The sequence below is a fragment of the Tupaia chinensis genome, unplaced genomic scaffold, assembly GCF_000334495.1.
Source record: "Tupaia chinensis unplaced genomic scaffold, TupChi_1.0 Scaffold138812_1, whole genome shotgun sequence".
Lineage (NCBI taxonomy): Eukaryota > Metazoa > Chordata > Mammalia > Scandentia > Tupaiidae > Tupaia > Tupaia belangeri.
The window spans coordinates 1,501,669-1,519,586 of NW_006198705.1; the positions used below are offsets into that span (position 1 = coordinate 1,501,669).

The 17,918-nt window shown below is 51.9% G+C and overlaps 1 protein-coding gene across 1 annotated transcript; it reads right to left on the reverse strand.

The window, feature by feature from the left end:
- Positions 1-2,147: 2,147 nt before the first annotated feature.
- Positions 2,148-17,709, reverse strand: PXDC1 (PX domain containing 1; the record flags this gene model as incomplete). Its single annotated transcript, XM_006161686.2, is given in 4 exon segments — positions 2,148-3,278; positions 8,133-8,244; positions 16,989-17,106; positions 17,618-17,709. Coding segments are annotated over 4 exon segments (440 nt in total), but the record flags the coding sequence as incomplete, so codon positions are not given.
- Between the last annotated feature and the right edge of the window lie 209 nt (positions 17,710-17,918).

The following is a 17,918-nucleotide window of genomic DNA, read 5'->3' on the forward strand; positions in this document are numbered from 1 at the left end:
CGCTCCTGCAGAACCTCTCCAAGGTGGCCTGGTTCATGTCCACGCTGGGCATTTCTCACTTGAAGCAAGCTTCAGATGTGAAAACTAGCATTTATTTACAAAATAAACCAAGAACCAAGAGGGGATGATCCTTAGCCTGGAAATAGTATTTGCTGAAAGTTCATTTCAAATAGGGACCAGCAATTAGCATAATGGCTATGTTGCTGGACTCCCACGTAGTCGATCACGGTTCGAGTCCCAGACCGGGTGGCTTAAACTCACACCAGGCACATGTGTGTGCATGCCCAAGATCCCGAGAGGAGAATGGAGGAGAAGGGATTGCAACTGTGGCCATCCTCCCTGGGGGTGGGGGTGATTTCTCGCTGTCTCTCTCTCTTGTACCTGGGGAGCAGCAGCAGTCTATAGCCAAAACCTCCCCAAAAAAAAAAAAAAATTCATTTCAAATAGACAATTTAGGTGACTGAAAGGATTTGATTTGCCAGCAGATTTGTTTGGTTGGCCCGCCACTCTGCAGGTGACTGTCCAACGCAGTAAAGGAGGCTCATGGTAACAGCCAGGAATGATTTTCAGTAATAAAGGCAGAGGGACAGTGCCAGGCCACCACTGCCAAAGATCTGTTAGTGGCCAGTACAAGTAAGCAGGTCTCTAGAGGATCATGTGGGTAAAAGGGCAATTCACAGAAGACCCTGAACTCCTGTGGGATTAATTCTCTGAACTGAGAGTCTAGAGTAGAAGCTGAAAACATGATTTTTATTTGGTAATTCTTTTATTATTGTGGGTACTTTATTTTTATTTTTTGCTTTTGGGCAACACTAGATTCTTTTATTATTGTGGGTACTTTATTTTATTTTTATTTTTTGCTTTTGGGCAACACTTCAAACTTGGAATATTCCATATAAAAAGTCGGCTTTTTAACCTCTATTAAAAAAACTAGAAGGCCTGCCACACTCGGCCCACACTCCTAGGTAAAACAATCAGGTAAAACAAGTAGCAATGGTTGTTCCCATGATGCATGAGCTCTCGTTTGTCACACTCCCCACCACTCTGTATTGCCTTTCCAGAATGATACTGAGTGCTGGTCATCGCATACTGTCGCACTTCCATACTCATCTCTACGTGTGGCTCTTTCCAATGTGGGAACATGGAGAATGGACTTACACGATCAAAATGTTTGAGAAGGGACCAGCAGTTAGTGTAATGGCTATGTCGCTGGACTCCCATGTAGTCGACTGCGGTTCGTGTCCTGGACCCGGTGGCTTGAAATTCACGCCAGGCGCATGTGTGTGCATGCCCAGGATCCCGAGAGAATGGAGGAGAAGGGATTGCAGCGTGGCCATCTCCCCTAGGGGGTGATTTCTTGCTTTCTGTCTGTCTGGCGAGCACACGCGCCCTATAGCAAAAAACCTCTCCAAAAACTATAAAACATTTCTGAGAAAATTATGGAAGCCAGAGAATGCACTGATGTCTTTTAACCCATGTCCAAACACCTTGCCCCCCACAAGGAATCTCACTGTGCACTGAGCAGTCTCTTCAGCGGAAGCTGAGAGGGGAGCTTGAGGAGCAGACCTGGATCCTTTGACATTCGGAGCAAGTGGACGAACCAAGGAAGTGGCGACCACAGTGGCCAAATGGCTGGGAAGACGCCCCTCTGTGGAGCATGGTAATGAGGGTGATGACCCAAGAAGTTGAGCGGGAATTCACTGAACATGTTCATGGATTTTGACTTTCATTGCCAGGCAAGAAGCCCTATCCTTGTACAGAAGTAAACCTGAGTTTTTTAAAGAGAAAAAAAAGGCAACAGGTCAACCCTGGTCAGCCACCCAGCGGCCACGGAAATCCTGTCTACTGTGCAGCTGGGTCACCAAAGAGGTTTCCTGTGGCTGCTGAAGAGGGAAAGGAAAAGGGGAAAACCCTAAATCAAAAAAAAAAAAAGAAAAGAAAAGAAAAAAACACAATGAGTTTTGTGTGCTCACTTTTCATTCATACAGATCATTCCCTAGGGTGAGAACAGAACCCATTTCCTACACAACGGCATGACAGAAAGAGCGCTCGGGGCGGGGCCGATGGAGCGAGCCTTGGGTGGCCATGCCCTCCCGGGGCACAGGCTGGAGAGAGCCACACCTCTACACACAAACATCTCAAATAAATCCAAGTAGAGTCATAGATTTTATTTAATTAAAATAGATTAAAAACAGACTGTGTAAAAGAATTAGAATCTCAATAATTTACTATTATTTACATTAGCAGACGTCGGTCATTAGTAGACACCGGGAGGAGAGAAGCTCGCAGAACCCAGGCCCTCCTCGGTTGACAAGAGAGCCTTGTGATTTCCTCTCGATTCCCATCCTCTCAGAGTCATCCTGGCAATTCGGTCATTGAGTGAAGAGAGGAAAACTTGAGACACCTGCCCCGGGGTGGCTCTGACCCTGATCCCCCCACTGAAGAGGGAAGGGTGTTGGCAGTCTTAAGGAGAACCACTGACTCCCAGGGCAAGCTCCTCTGGGCACCTGATCCTCAGTGACCACAGCTAGCACTCTCATTCATGCTGTATCTTCTGTAAACACTGCTTGGGTGGACCCCAAACCCAGTTTCCATACAGAAGAGGAGAGCCAAGTGCAAGCTCCAACATCCTGGTTCTCAGGGAAATCCTGGATTACGTAATAGCCCCTGCGTACGCCATCTAGAACTTGGCGCTGTGTCAGAGTTGCCCTCAAAATGTTTAGTGCACTGGACCTATGAGGGAATGGTGGGGAGCCCGGGCAGCACTGGGCAAAAAGGTGCACCCCTCCCGGGGAAGCAGGAACTGAGAGAGGAGCCCAGACAGACCCGGACATCCCAGCTCTTACAGGCACCAAGTGTGGGAACCTGTCCCAGGAATGGAGATGCAAGCTGGTGGTGTTGAGTGGGAAGAGACAACCCTTCAGCACAGACAGCCATGTGGCCACCCGTGACACAACTCTGGGTGCTGGAGACCCTGCAGTCAGCATGGAAGCCACCAGGAGCTCCTGCTGCTCCACTGGGAGGTGTGAGCAGCGGGGTAGGGCCTGGGACTCCTGGGAGGTCCGGGGTCACAGCAGCAGCTCTGGCTATTGGGGCCAGCCCATGGACTGTATCACGCCCACAGTCAAGGGCGGAGGTGGCAGAGGTCCTACGGAGACGCTCAGTCCAAAATGTCCGTCTCGAAGGGGACCAGGTGGTAGTAGGACAGGTTGGTGACATACGCCGCTGGGTCGTCGCCGTCCTCCAGCTCTGAGGGGAACTCACTGCCGTTCTCAAACCTGAAATTGGAAAACACAGGTGAAGGCCTCATGGACTCACAGCTGAAGGGGGGCAGAAAGGGCAGGAGGTGAGCAGGTGGGGTACTGAGGGATAGGGTCAATGCTGCACGGAAGGGCCACGAGTCTGCAGGTCTTTTCAGTACTCAGGAAGTGTGGACCACGTCCACAATTACAAGGGAAGTGCGTGATGGGACCAGCAGATGGCGTAATGGTTGTGTCACTGGACTCCCAACTAGTCAACCATAGTTCAAGTCCTGGACCTGGAGGTTTAAAACTCATGCCAGGCACGTGTGTGCATGTGCCCAAAATCCCAAGAGGAGAACGGAGGAGAAGGGATTGCAGTAGTGTGGCCATTCCCCCAGGGAGTGATTTCTCACTTTCTGTCTCTCTCTCCAGCAAGGGCACAAGCCCGATAGCAAAAATTGCTGCTAAAAAGTGCACTGAGCTCCGAGTAGGCAGGTTCTGTCTCAAAGAACCAGGGACTAGGGACAGAGGTTGCCGAGGCATGGACCCACTGTGAGCTGAGACAGTACACGTGGGCTCTGGAGACTCAGGAGGGATGGGAACCCCGAGAGGCACAGGCAAGGGCGATGGAGGTCACAGTGGGGAGGGGGGTCCTTTCCATTTGGGCCGGTGTTTAACTTGAGCTCTGAAAAATGAAGACTCTGCAAATATGGAGAGCTGACATGGGGTGAGGGGGAACTGAAGGAAGGCCAGGTACCCCAAATGTAAGGGGCGTAAACAGCCTCCCGACAACAAGACCCACGCATTGGAACTGCCTCCACTCCCTGCTCACCCAGACACTGTCTCCTAGGCTAAAAAACAGACTCCAAATTTTTAAAAATTCATAACAAAGAAGCACACGAGGGGCATTCCCCCAGGAAGGGGTGCCAGAGGTGCTGTGTGCGCTCTGTTTCCTTCACCTGGGAGGCAGCGCTAACGGGGCAGGACGTGGAGAGGCAGGCTCTCCCAGGACAGCAGGGGAGGGCCTCAGGGTCCACGGTGCACAATGGTAGCCCAGGGCTGGTTCCCAGTGACATGCCACCGGTCAGCAGACAGCTACAAGGACTGTTATCAGGGGAGCTTTGCAGTGGCCAGGAAGTGCCCGAACTGAGAAGACCAGTCATGAGCCTGTGACTCGGGTGACGTGATGGGGGCAGGGTGGAGATGCACCTCCCCCGTACTGAGGACACCCCGAGGAATCCAGCTGACCTCAGACCACAGGGTTGGGCGGCAGGCTTCCTCCAGAGTCTAAGTGGCTACTAAAAGTAGAAGAGGTGATGACAGCCTTAACATGTTTGCATAAGAGCGACCAGCAGATGGCGTAATGGCGACAATGCTGGACTTCCACGTAGTCGACCACGGTTTGAGTCCTGGACCCAGCAGCTTAGACTCACACTGGATGCATGTGCATGCATGCCCAAAATCCCAAGAGGAGAATAGAGGGGAAGAGACTGTGGTATGGCCATCCCTCCGGTGATGTCTACTTTCTGTCTCTCTGGTGAGGGCACACACCCTATAGCAAAAACTTCTCTTATAAAAAAAAGTTGGGGGATCAGTAGATGGTGTAATACCTATGTCACTGGACTGCCATGTAGTCGACCGTGGTTCAAGTCCTGGACCTGGTGGCTTAAACTCACACTGGGCGTGTGTGCGTGCGTGCCCAAGATCCTGAGAGGAGAATGGAGGAGAAGGGATTGCGGCATGGCCATCTCCCCTGGGGGGTGATTTCTCGCTTTCTGTCTGTCTCTCTCTGTCTTTCTGGTGAGCGCATACATCCTATAGCAAAAAACCCTCTCAAAAAAAAAAAAAAAGTTTGCACAGAAAAGGCCTCAGAGGGCCCAGCTGGAGAGGCAGGTGTTACTCAGACACCGTGCTCCACAGGCTGGGGCCACATGGGGGGCCTGGGTTGGGTTCCTGTTCCGGCCTGAAGGCCAGGTGTGGAGGTGTGCACCTGCTACCCCAGTGACTCGGGGAGGCTGAGGCAGGAGGAGGGACAGCTGGCCTGGGCACAGGGGCAAGGGCAGGTGTGGTGGTGCCCAGTGAGGTCCCAGTTGGCAGGCCGAGGTAGGACCATCACAATGCGCCAAGACCCTGATGTAAGAAAAAGAAAAAGCACAGAGCCCGGCTTCCCTTACCCCCATGGAGAGGCCTGGTGCGAGGCCTGAGCTGCCTCCTGCCTCAGGCTTCCCGTGTGGCTTATGCTGCGAGACAGCACATCGCCTGGAGGCAAACCCACTTCTTAGGGGACTGGATCTCTCCCCCAAACCTGTGTTGAGTGGAAACCCAGGGGGGACCTTGGGAATATGGGAAAAGCCCCACGCCGGTGGGGGGCCAGGCCACACCAAAGCTGCAGCCCTGCCCATGTCCAGGCTGGGCCCTCCTGCCTCCAAACACAGGGCAAACATGAGGAAGAAAGGGAAGCCAAAAGAGTCAGAGGGCTGAGTCCGAGGTCAGGCAGGCCTCCCTCCAAGACCTGGCAGAGTGACAAAGGCCTCAGGTCCAGGTGACCTCAGGAGCCTGGTGATCCCAGTTGCCCCGCTGACCCCAGTCACATGGGGCACACTGGCTCCCTGAGTGCAACTGGGTCTCAGGTCTTGGCACTGGGCCCACTCTCCTCCTCGGGACCAAAGAGTGAGGGCTTCCTACTGAGATGCACTTGCACAGGCCCCAAATCTGACGGTGGCTCTCCAGGAAGCTTGGGACACGCTGGCTTGGGGGTGAGGGGACCACCAGCCTCTTCAGCAGTGAGGATGCTGAGGCCTGAGGCCTGGTGGTGAGCGCTCCCGTCCTCAAACGGTGTCTCTCTGTGACCTCCTGTCACTGCCACCCCGCCACCCCCGCCACCCGCCTGATGGAGTGTTAGGACAGATTGCTCCCGAGGGACAGCCCGCAGCCAGACTGTCCACGTGGCCGCGCTCCCTACATCACGCCGCTGGAGAGCTGTGTGTCAGGAATTCCCTCTAAGTGCTCCCCCGAGCCCTCAGAGGCAGCCGCTCCGTTGCTGGGCTTTTCTGGGATCACCGAGGCTCTCTCTGCTCGCTCTCCCTCTCTGCCTCTCCCTGCAAGCCAGGCTTCACGGGCAGCTGGCCACAGACTCCTCATAAAACCTGTGTGAGGCCCAGGCCAGCAGGAAGCCACACACTGCTTTTTCTATCTTTCTCCTCAGCTCAAAACTGTTCACAGTGGAACCACTTCTCTTCTTTTATAAAAAAGAATTATCTTATTTCACTTTATTTATTCATTTACTTATTTTAATTTGACCAGAGAGAGAGAAAATGAGAAAGCAAGCCACCAGGTCCGGGACTCAAACTGCAGTTGGCCATGTGGGAGTCCAGTGCCCTCAATCACCACACCGCCTGCCAGCCCTGGAACCACGTCTTAACTCCGGCTTCCTTCCAGGGTACAGCGGGCCTCTCATGGCCTCTTGGAGACAGAAAGGGCATCCTCACCTCCCAGGGCTGCTGCAGCAGAGCTAGGACACTGAAGCCACTGGCGGTGAGGAAGGGGCTCCCCCGTCTTCTCTACCGGGACTGCCCCAGGCCCATACCCCTCCCGTGAAGCTAAAACACCTCTCCTTCCCTTCTTCGCCAATGCACCCAGTTTTATACATCCCGTGGCAGTCAACCCGGACCATGAGGCCAGGTGAGCAGCACACAGTAGGTGCAATGCCACATAGTGTCTCAACAAGACCCACCAGTGGACAAGGAGGTCAGGAGGGCGTCACCGCGGCCTCAGCACAGCTCTGAATCCAGCCCCTCACGCGGAGGGTTCTTGCACCATGTACCAGAGACACCCTGAGAGCTAAGAGTGTGGGCTGCTGCTCAGTGTCAGTCCAAGGATGGATGATGGGCACCCCATTCTTGGTTCCAGAGCAGACACTGTACAGAAGGGGCTCATGCCACCTTCTGGACCCGAGGCCCACCCTGGAGTCACACCATCTCGGGCAGCAACTGGCTCTGATGTGGGCCTTGGCCAGAGGGCTCGGCCCAGTCCCTGCTGCTGCTGAGGGCCACCACACGGGTGGGGTGGACCTGTGACACCCCCAGACACCACGTCCCCCCTCACTGGTGCCCTTGTGGACCTGTAGGGAGCTGACAGCCAGAGGGGGCTCTGAGCCGGGCACCGTACATTCATCCTCTGTGGTCTTCACCCCAGCCCACCCAAGAGAGCAAAATGATTGTCCCCCGCCTTAAAGGTAAGAGAAGCCAGGAGAGGATAAATAACCTTGGAGCTCACGCCATCGAGAAAAACCCGGAGCTGGCCTTGACAGTAAACAGAAGCCAAACTGTCGCATCCTTTAGCCCCGATAAGCTGCTAAGGATAGAGACGGCTGTGCCTACAGGGCCCCTGGGGTTGGGGTTTCTGGGAGTATTACATCGAAAGTTCCACAATCAGAGGTAGAAAGGGGGAGAAGACCGTGGACTTGCTGCAGGCCAGCTCTCAGTAACCGGGCCAGGCTCCTCCCGTGAATCACAGCCACGATATACTTCCCCTGTCCCCGGAGCCCAGGCCCTCTGAGCATGGAGGTGCAAACCCCTTCCGGAACCAGGCCCTGGGTCTGGACACAGCATCCTATCCCTTAGGGCCCAGCACAACCCAGACCTGGGGGGCCTTGCAACTTCTCCTGCAGCCCCTCATAGCCAGCAGCAAGGTTTACGAATCAAGGTCTCCCCAGACTCCAGAAAAGGCAACCTTTTAAAATAATTATCCAAAGACAGGCAGAGAGCTGGGTGCTCCCAGCCACATCCCCTTCCTTCCATAGGAGCTCCGGATGGGCGGCGAGCCCGGCCCTGTGCAGGCCGACAGCTCGGGACCGCTTCTATAGAGCTCTATTCAAATCCGCGTACTTACAGGTGCTCCGTCGGATCCGCATCCAGGTGCTGGTCTTTTCCGTTTGGTATGCCGTGGTCGATCACGATCGTCTCTGTATTTGCTAAACAAAATCCATTGGACCTCATGATTTCTGAAAAACCAAAGCAATAAGGCAAGTGGTCAGGAGGGGTCAGAGTTGGAGGACTGGAAGTTCACAGTTGACACCAATCTCCCTACTTTTCCTAGCACCTCTTGTCCCCCTGTCCCCCCACACATACATCAAGAGAACGCTGCACCCTGGGGACCCATTCCACAGCTCCACCATGCTGATTCAGGGGCTGACGCCAGGCCCTGCACGAGCCACGCCTGCTGAAACCATGTGAGCAGAGAGGCCTGTTTCTGCCAGAAGAAACTCTCTGGGTGTCTGAGCCTTATTCTCCACGCGCCTCCCCCAGGGTCTTTTTTTTTTTTCTTTTTTGGAGAGGTTTTTGCTATAGGGCACATGCGCTCGCCAGAGAGACAGAAAGCAAGAAATCGCCCCCCGGGGGGATGGCCACACCGCAATCCCTTCTCCTCCATTCTCCTCTCGGGATCTTGGGCACGCACGCACATGGGCCCAGTGTGAGTTTAAGCCACCGGGTCCAGGACTCGACCTGCGGTCAACTACATGGGAGTCCAGCGACATAGCCATTATGCTAACTGCTAGTCCCTTCCCCAGGGTCTTAAAGCTGGGGTAGGAAGAAAGGGTACTGGGCTCATAGCTGTGTGTCTGGGTTTGACTCAGATCACGTGTCTCTGCTCAAGTTCCCCAGCCTTCTGAGCTCCCACCTGTGGCTAAGGTGAGAGGAGACGCTCTACCCCCTGGATTGCTGTGAGGGTCAGAGGAGGTCCATGTGCATTTCAGATCCGGTGGGAGACTTGCACTCGTTTTCAGTCACCATTGCTGCTCATGGGAGCACCGGGCCAGTGGGAAAGCCCCGGCGTAGGTGAATTGATTTTTTTCCCCCAATAAACATAGACATTGGCAATTTAGAAAAGCCAACAAAGAAAAAGAAGTCCCCATGTCCATGTCGGCTGTATGACGTTAGCCTGAGGGGGTGGACTTGCGGTGTTCACCCATGGCTGAAAGAGCTGGGCCGGAAGGAGCCCAGACGCCAGCCCATAGCTCAGCCCAACGAGGAGGCCCATGGCCTCCGCTGGGAAAGTTCCAGATTGAAGGAGGAGACCTCAAACGGTTCATGGCAAAATAGAATTAAAACACAAGACTATTTTGTTGCAAAAAATGCCAAATCCAGGCACAGATTTTTCATAATATGCATTTTCCACAGATGTCTAGAAGACCCTGCATATTAGGTAAATTCCGAAGATCCTTCGAAGTCTAAAGTCCTATGAATTCCTAGAATCTGTAATGTCAGCTGGTCCCCGTAAGTGTAAGGAGCGTGGCTGGACTCTCTGCTTTCTACTGTCTGTCTCTGTCTCCACCCTTCCCTAGGAGATGACCACATCCGGTGGCCACTACCAGCCCTCCTTGGTACTGAAGTCCTCCCATTCCCCGTGAAGCTGGCTTAGCTCCGAGTCAGCTGAGCTCCAAGCTTGGACCACCTTTGTCCTCTTTTCTGTTTACCTCATCTTAAAAGTCGGGCTTAAAATATTCTGCAAATTCCCGGTGCATTCTCAAATGCAGGGGATTATCATCTTCCCATGGGAGGCCTACCACATGGAAGCACAGTTCAGAACAGCCCTTCTGCCCTCCAGCCACGGCAGGCCCCATGGGAGCATGGTCGACTGCCCACGGTGTTGTGGGTATCGGAGGTGTTTGGGCAACTGTTTCATTTTTTCCTTATACTTTATCATGATTTAGATCATTCATTCCCACAAATAGATTTCCTTTTCTTTTTTCCTGTATGAGAGAATGAGAGTGCAAAAGAGTGAGATGGGATTTCTTTTTTTTGTTGTTGTTGTTGTTTTGAGAGAGATTTTTTTGTTATAGGGCATGTGCCACTTGCTGGAGACACAGAGAGACAGAGGAAGTGAGAAATCATCCCTTGGGGAGATGGCCACACCACAATCCCTTCTCCTCCATTCTCCTCTTGGGATCTTGGGCACGCACGCACACGCGCCCGACGTGAGTTTTAGCCACCGCGTCCAAGACACGAACCGCAGTCGACTACGTGGGAGTCCAGCAACATAGCCATTACGCCAACTGCTGGTCCCCATAACCGTGAATCTTTAAGAAACTTTTTGCTTGAGGGAACAGGTCCACAGTCCATGCGATTCTCCTGCGAAAACTGATATGGAGGGACAACTTCCATTTAAGTATTTGCTACTTTGAGGATACTTGGATTTCAAAAAGGCATAGCTGTCAGGGTTAGCAAGGTGAGCTGCTGAAACGGATGGGCCCCACAAGTAGAGACTTGCTAGAGAGCTAAGTGTTTTTTTTTTTTTTTTAATTTCCTTTTCAACTTTGGACAACCTCTAATTTGCACAACTTTTCTTTGAACTTTTTTTTAAGTGTCCAAATAAAACTATCAACTCTTGCGAAATCTGTGTTCTATTTCCAGTGAGCCCAGGCACACAGAAACTGGGCATGTTTCACTAGGTCTTAGGTGTGCCCTGGCCTGGTACTAGCATAGGTGTTCAAAGATAATTTGCTTTTCAACAAACCATCCCCTTTCCAAAGTAGAGTTTGGAATCAATGTTCCAAAGGTGGATGCCAATCCACGGGCTCTCTAACCTCATTGGTCCCTAGGTTATCTGAGGCTGGAAGCTGGGTGGGACTTGGGAGGGAGAGACCACCTCCTGTAAAACACCCTGAGTCAGGGCTGTCCTCGCGCCTGGTCCTAGGCTGTGTCCCACACAGGAAGCCCCACATCAGACCTCAGTGTCCTCAGAACCCTGTGGACCTTGCAAAACAATTACGCCACATGTATGTGCCCAAGAGCTTCCGGCTATAGGCCATGACAGGATGATTTGTTGTCGATCTGTTTTGGGGGGATTGGTAAAGATCCATTTTCTAGAGCATCAAAGTTCACGTTTCAGAAAGATTAGGTATGCAAGGTAACTTCGGAATTTGGTTCAGAAATAATTTGCAGCAGTGACATTTCTTTAACTTTTAGGCCCCCTCCCATTTCCTCGGTAAAGGAGTGGGAGACAGGGGAGGAGGGCTGTCAGATAGCTGTACAGAGGTTGCTCCGAGATTCTGTGTGCTTTGCGAGGCAGACAGATTTGGGTCAGAGTTAATAAAAACAATAAAGAAAGTGCTTTCGTGCTGTCACACATTTTAAATGGAGAAGCGAGAGAATCTTAGTCTCTCTAGTTAAGATTTGATGATTTCCTGGCTGAAAAAAAAATGGGGGGGGGGGGGAATCAGCAGTTGGAGGAATGGCTATGTCTCTGTCTCTGTCTTTCTGGCAAGCACACACGCCCTATAGCAAAAACTTCTCCAAAAGAAAAAAGAAAGATTCACGGTTATGGGAGCCAGCCAAGAAGGCACAGTGGTAAGCTAATGCTCCTCCATACTGAAAGCACACGGGAAGGTCCCGGGTTCATGTCCTGAGGTCTCACTGTATGCACAGGACACAGGCCCACCTGTCCACAGTCCTGTGGTTTCTGTCCACAGGGGATGGATCACGATGTGATTGATGCATTCTCATCAGAAGAAATAAAGTAAACTTTCAAAAGAAGATTCATGCGTCTTCAGCCTCCGCTCTAGCGAGCATGGGAGGTCTGCAGCAGGAGACCCTGGTCCTTAGGAGGGCGCAGGGCAGATGGGGAGCCTGCAGACTGTCCAGCTGGGTAGAACTGGTTCAAACTCCAGTTCCTCTACTTACGCTACTTACAGGGCATCTTCTGCTCAGTTTCTTCATTCATAAAATGGGAATGACAGTATCCATTCTAAAGGACAGAGGTATAGATTACTCTTTTTTTGGGGGGGGGGAGGTTTTTGCTGTAGGGCACGTGCACTCGCCAGACAGAGAGAGAGAGAGACAGAAACAGAAAGCGAGAAATCACTCCCCAGGGGGGATGGCCACGCTGCAACCCCTTCTTTCTCCTCCATTCTCCTCTCGGGATCTTGGGCACGCATGCACACGCGCCCAGCGTGAGTTTAAGCCACCAGGTCCGGGATGCAAACCACGGTCGACTACATGGGAGTCCAGCGACATAGCTATTACGCTAACTGCTGGTCCCCAGAGGTGTAGATTAAATGAGAAGATATGATGTAAGGGTGGAAGAGACAGGTCTATTGTACAGGTGATGGGGGGGGTCTTCAAAAAAAATGCATGGAAAATGTGTATTCTGAAAACGGGACGCATGAGTTTTTAAACCTTTCTGCATCAAAATAAACTTACACTTGAATTCCATTTTTCCATGCAAAGCCCCCTCCTATTTAAAGAATCTAATAAATGCTGGGGGCGCAAATAAACAGTAATTATTCTAACTGTGGGGCATGCCGTCCTACTCATTATTTTGTGTGAATAGAAAGAGAATCAAAGGAAAAGTGATGAAAGAAAAATGACGGCATTGAAAGCTTGTCTTCACACACACTTAGAACGCGAACGTCTTAGAAGTCAGGTTAGTGCCTATAACAAGAACCACTGGCCAATTTAATTACACTTTAATCCCATGCATGGCTGGTTCCATGAACGGGCTCGTTTCAAGCTACTTTTCCGCATTTATATTTTTCACAGGAGGGAGAGCCACGCTTTACCATGTGTGCTTCTTCCAACTTTCCATTTTGAGCTAATTTCAGAATGACAGGAGTCCCAAGAACAGGAGAGAGCTTGCCTATATCCCTCCTCGGCTTCTCTGAATATTAACATTTTATATAACCATGGTACACTGATCACATCTGAGAAACGAACGTTGGTACAATACTGTTGACTAAAGACCTCCTTCACTCAAGTGCCGTCAGCTGTGTCCACCAAGGTCCCTTTTTCTGTTCCGGATCTAACCCAGGATCCCTCGTTGGAATGAGTTCTCGGGTCTTCTATGACCTCTGATAGCTCCTCTGCTGCTCCTTACCCCTCAGGATGGCCCTATTGTTTTGTGTTTATGTTTTCGAGAGATTTTTGCTATAGGGTGTGTGCACTCACCAGAAAGACAGAGAGACAAAGAGAGAAAGTGAGAAATCACCCCCCCAGGGGGGATGGCCACACCGCAATCCCTTCTCCTCCATTCTCCTCTCAGGATCTTTGGCACGCACGCACATGCGCCCAGCTTGAGTTAAAGCCACTAGGTCCGAGACTTGAACTGCGGTCAACTACATGGGAGTCCAGCGACAGCCATTATGCCATCTGCTGGTCCTATGCATGGTACTACTGTTAGAGGGGACAGGTGTGGCCCAGCGTCATGGTGCGGCAGTAGACCAATGCTCTACAATGCTGGTGGCCACGTGGGAGATCCAGGTTTGGTTCCCGGGTCAACTTGCATTTGCTGGGTGTGTGTGTCCATGATTCTGATTGGCTGAGATTGGCTGGAGTGGAATTCCAGTGGGAGACCCTCAGGGTACGTGTTTTTCTCTCTCTCATACAATAAAATGAACAAACAGGACTGGTGAGCTATTTTATCAAGTAGGCATGAACCTGGATTTGTCTGAGGCTTGCGGGTGATTAGGAAGAGGTGATACGTTTTCAGGGCCATTCTGCATGCTGTCGGGTGGGCACTAAAATCAACAGGTCCTGCTGCTAGTGACGCTGGCCTGGACCACTTGGGTAAGGTGCTTTGTGCCAGGTATTTCCACAGGTTACTGTCTTTCCCCAAACGGTCACCCACTAATTATAGCACCTACTGGTCAACAGACTTTTAAAATTTAATTAATTAATTAATTAATTTGCCATAGGGCACATGCACTCACCAGAGAAAGACGAAGAAAGAGAAAGTGAGAAATCAGCCCTCAGGGAGGATGGCCACACTGCAATCCCTTCTCCTCCCTTCTCCTCCGAGGAGTTTAGGCACACACACACACACACACACACACACCTGGTGTGATTTTTAAGCCGCCAGGTCCGGACTCAAACTGCAGTCAGTTATGTGGAAGCTCAGCGATTTAACCACCATGCCACTTGCTGAGCCCCCCGTGGATCTTTTTTTTCCCCCCACAACCACCACCATGTGTTTGCCTAATGGTGATTTTTCACATGCCCCATGTGCCAACTCCTCCTCGCCTCATTAATTCACCGATTCCTTTTTTCCCAGAGACATGTGGTCTCAGCCTGGGAAGCATTCACAGGACGGCTTGCTCCTGTTCAAACTCTCTCCCATGACGTGGTCAACACAGTCCAGCCACACAATGAAACCCAAAGTACTGCCTTTGTGGTCATTTCATGTCATGAGCCGGGCTGTTTCTGGAGAGTAGCGATTCAGATCGAGACTGTTCAGATGCAGATTCGTAGAAAATACGTGTGGGATTCATTCCCAGGCCCCTCCAACGTGAATGATCAGGTTCCGTGGCCGAAATCCATCACTCTGAGTGGTCAGATCAAGGCCGAGCTGACACTTCCCTTCCCGCTGCCCAGCCACGTCCAAGCTGCTAAACCTTTTAGCTGACTGCTTTCTTAGATTTGACGAGCATCTGGGTTAACACGGGGTGGGCAATGTGGCACTGGTCCAAAGCACAACCAAAGAGGCCACAGTGCTTCTCCACAGTCCCTGCTGTAGCCTCCAGACACTGCCGTGGTTCTCCCACCAGCGAGCGCCTGGCGCCACCTAGTGGAACCCCTGAGCACTAAACAACTGAAACATGGAAAGAAAAGTTGAAGCATCTAAGACATGAACAGAAGGCCAGGGTCCGTCCACTACAGCACCACCTCTTCAAATGCCACATTGGTGCCACATCGATGATTTAGGACAACCGAGGTGGGTGGATAGCGAGCGTTAACTGCAGGGCGTTTTGGGGAATGAGCAGGGTTAACCAGGACAGGAGTGGCAGGTGGGCAGGGTCTGTCCGAAGGGCCCTGTGGGTTACAACAGAGCAGAGGCTGGCCAGAGTCCCCTGGAGGAGGCCAGGGTCTGTAGTGGAGGTGACAAAATTAAATGACTAACGGGACCAGCAGTTAGCGTAATGGCTATATTGCTGGACTCCCACGTAGTCGACCGCGGTTCACGTCCCGGACCCGGTGGCTTAAACTCACGCCAGGCGCATGTGCGTGCGTGCCCAAGATCCCGAGAGGAGAATGGAGGAGAAGGGATTGCGGCGTGACCATCCCCCCTGGGGGGTGATTTCTTGCTTTCTGTCTCTCTGTCTCTCTCTGTCTGTCTGGCGAGCGCACGTGCCCTATAGCAAAAACGTCTCAAAAAAAAAAAAAATTAAATGACTAACTAGGTAAACCATGCCTAGAATGACCAGAGACTTGGGCTCGATCCCAAAGGAGAGGTTTTGAGAAAAATAACGGGATCTCAGAAAGTCAGAGTTTGGGACGAGGGGCCTCAGTGCTCTTGGGTACTTCCTGCAGAAGGGGGAAGGCTTGCAGAGAAAGTGGGTGGACAGTCTCAGGACCGTGAGCCTCCTCTGGAGCCCACGATCCCCAAACACACCAAAGACGGGCCACCCAAGACTAATGACAGGATGGGCCTGTGTGTGAAATATTTTCTCAAAGGGATGACAGTGTTTTGGTAAACAGCAGTTTGACACCCAAGCTGCCCAGACAGAGGCTACCACAGCTCACTTCCCCATGTATGAGGAGGGACGTTCTGTACCACGTGGTGGGCACACCCCACTGTCACACAGATACACAGATACACCGGGGGTGACACAGCACTGACAGGATGTTCCAGGAGGCTAATCCACATGGGAAGGTTCCAGGTTCGCATCCAGAGTCCTCCCTAAACATGTTGGACATTCGTGAGCCTGTGGGTCTGAGGGGGCTGGCGGACGCTGGAGGAGGATGGCTACACAGACCTTGCGGGGGGCCCTCTTTTTGGCTCATGGAAGAAATAAACAACTAAGCTCCAAAAAGTGTAAAGAAGTAGTTAGAAAAAAGGAAATGGCTTAATAGGTGCAGAATCCTTCCTCCGCTCCTTCCTCCCGATCTTGACATGAGGTAGGATCTCACCTTTCGCGAAGCCGGGTCTCCTCCTAACTGCCTTCCTTCCCCTCTCCACCCTGCACTCTCCAGCAAGACCCCACTCAAGTGCCACCTCCTAGATCACAAGATGAGAGTCCCTTCACCTGGGGGAACCCTGTCTTGGACACTTCTGGGACAGAGTCCGTGTCCTCCAAGACGTTCCATGACTGCCTTCTCCACGACACCTCTGTGAAAGTCCAAGTGTCCTGTTGCCATGACACACGCAACTCAGACCTCAGGGAGTCCCCTGACAGGACCAAGAGCACCGGGTCTGCTCTTCTTCCTCTCCATCAGGGCCTCGGTGGGCTGGGCTGCAGCTCCTCTCGGGGGTCGCACTGTTGCCGACCTTTGCCCCTTGACCTTTGCATCAACCTGAACAATGGTTTCACCTGTGTGCTTCCCTCTTGGCCCAGGGGCCCTAAAACCAAGGACCAAATTCAATGCCATGTCAGGGACATACCTCACTTGAGTAGATTAGACTTCCGAGTCCACAGTTACCGTGAAATGTCACCTTCATGTTTTTGTTTTAATACCATTTCCTAAGAAATCTCTCATTGATTAGCCCAATAAATCCTTTCAGAATTTATTTGGAAATTAGCAAAAGAGTCTAAGCTTAAGGTCAACAGGTGGAAAACACATTGCCTCACAAAAAAAAAATATCACAATGGTGTGTCACCAGTTTGACAACGCAGTGGAGTTCTGGTTCGGAATCTCCCGGGTGAGAGGTATACCCAGCGCTGTAAACACAACCAGAAAGGTTTCCGGAAAACCACAGCCACCAATCCACAGCTGTCCTTCCCCCACCACCCCTCAAGCTTCACACAGCTCTTACCTGATATTTTGACCGGACTTTGAAAGCTGGGTTGAATTTTATGTACATTATCATTTTTTAACACTTGATCCAGAGGAGAACGTTCAAAGAAGGTGAGCACGACTTCCGACCTAGAATACTGGGAAGAAACGCGGTGATTACTACAGGCGCGTCACTCCCACGAGTCGGCCCCATCGGATGATCGAGAAGGGCACTGGCTCTTCCTCGAAGTGGCTCTGTCTGAGGCTAACGCCCAGCGAACTGGTCGGATGCTCGAATGACTGACCACGCTGGTCACTTGCTGCACACTGCCTATTTATCCCTGTCTCTGTCTAAGCTGAGATAAGAAAGCAAAGTCGGGTGCAACAGAGAGGACCCCACCTCCCTTTCCACTCAGCACCCCCCTGGAACACCATCACGTCCACTTTTTCTCCCAGGAAGAAAATAACCAGTACCAGGGGGGCTCACAGAAATCCTCCTTGACCCCGGTTATATCCGCCCTGTGCCCTCCGCCCTAGGATTCCCAGGAATGGAATAGCCAGCCGAGCGAGCTGGAGCAGACTGGCTATTCGGAGGAGAGGCGCCTCTCACATTTGGAAGGTGACAGGTCCCCTTGCCACCCTCCCTGCACCCCGACCTGGCGGACGTACCTTACACGGCATGCTTATGACCGTCTTGAGCAGCTTCTCCACCTCGTTCAGCCGGGTCTCTATGTCCTGGGTCTCCTTTATGGCAACCAGGCCTAGAATGAAGACGGAAATGCGTGAAGTGAGCAGGTCAGACGTGGAAATGCGCCAATTCCATTCCAGACCACAGGGCCCCTCCTCGAGGGCACAGCCACGGCGCCAACCTCCCAACCCACCATCTGGGCGTGTTCACTGGGCCCTACCTTTTTATTTAATTTTTTTTTTTAAGAGGCTATTTTTTTTTTTTTTTGGAGAGGTTTTTGCT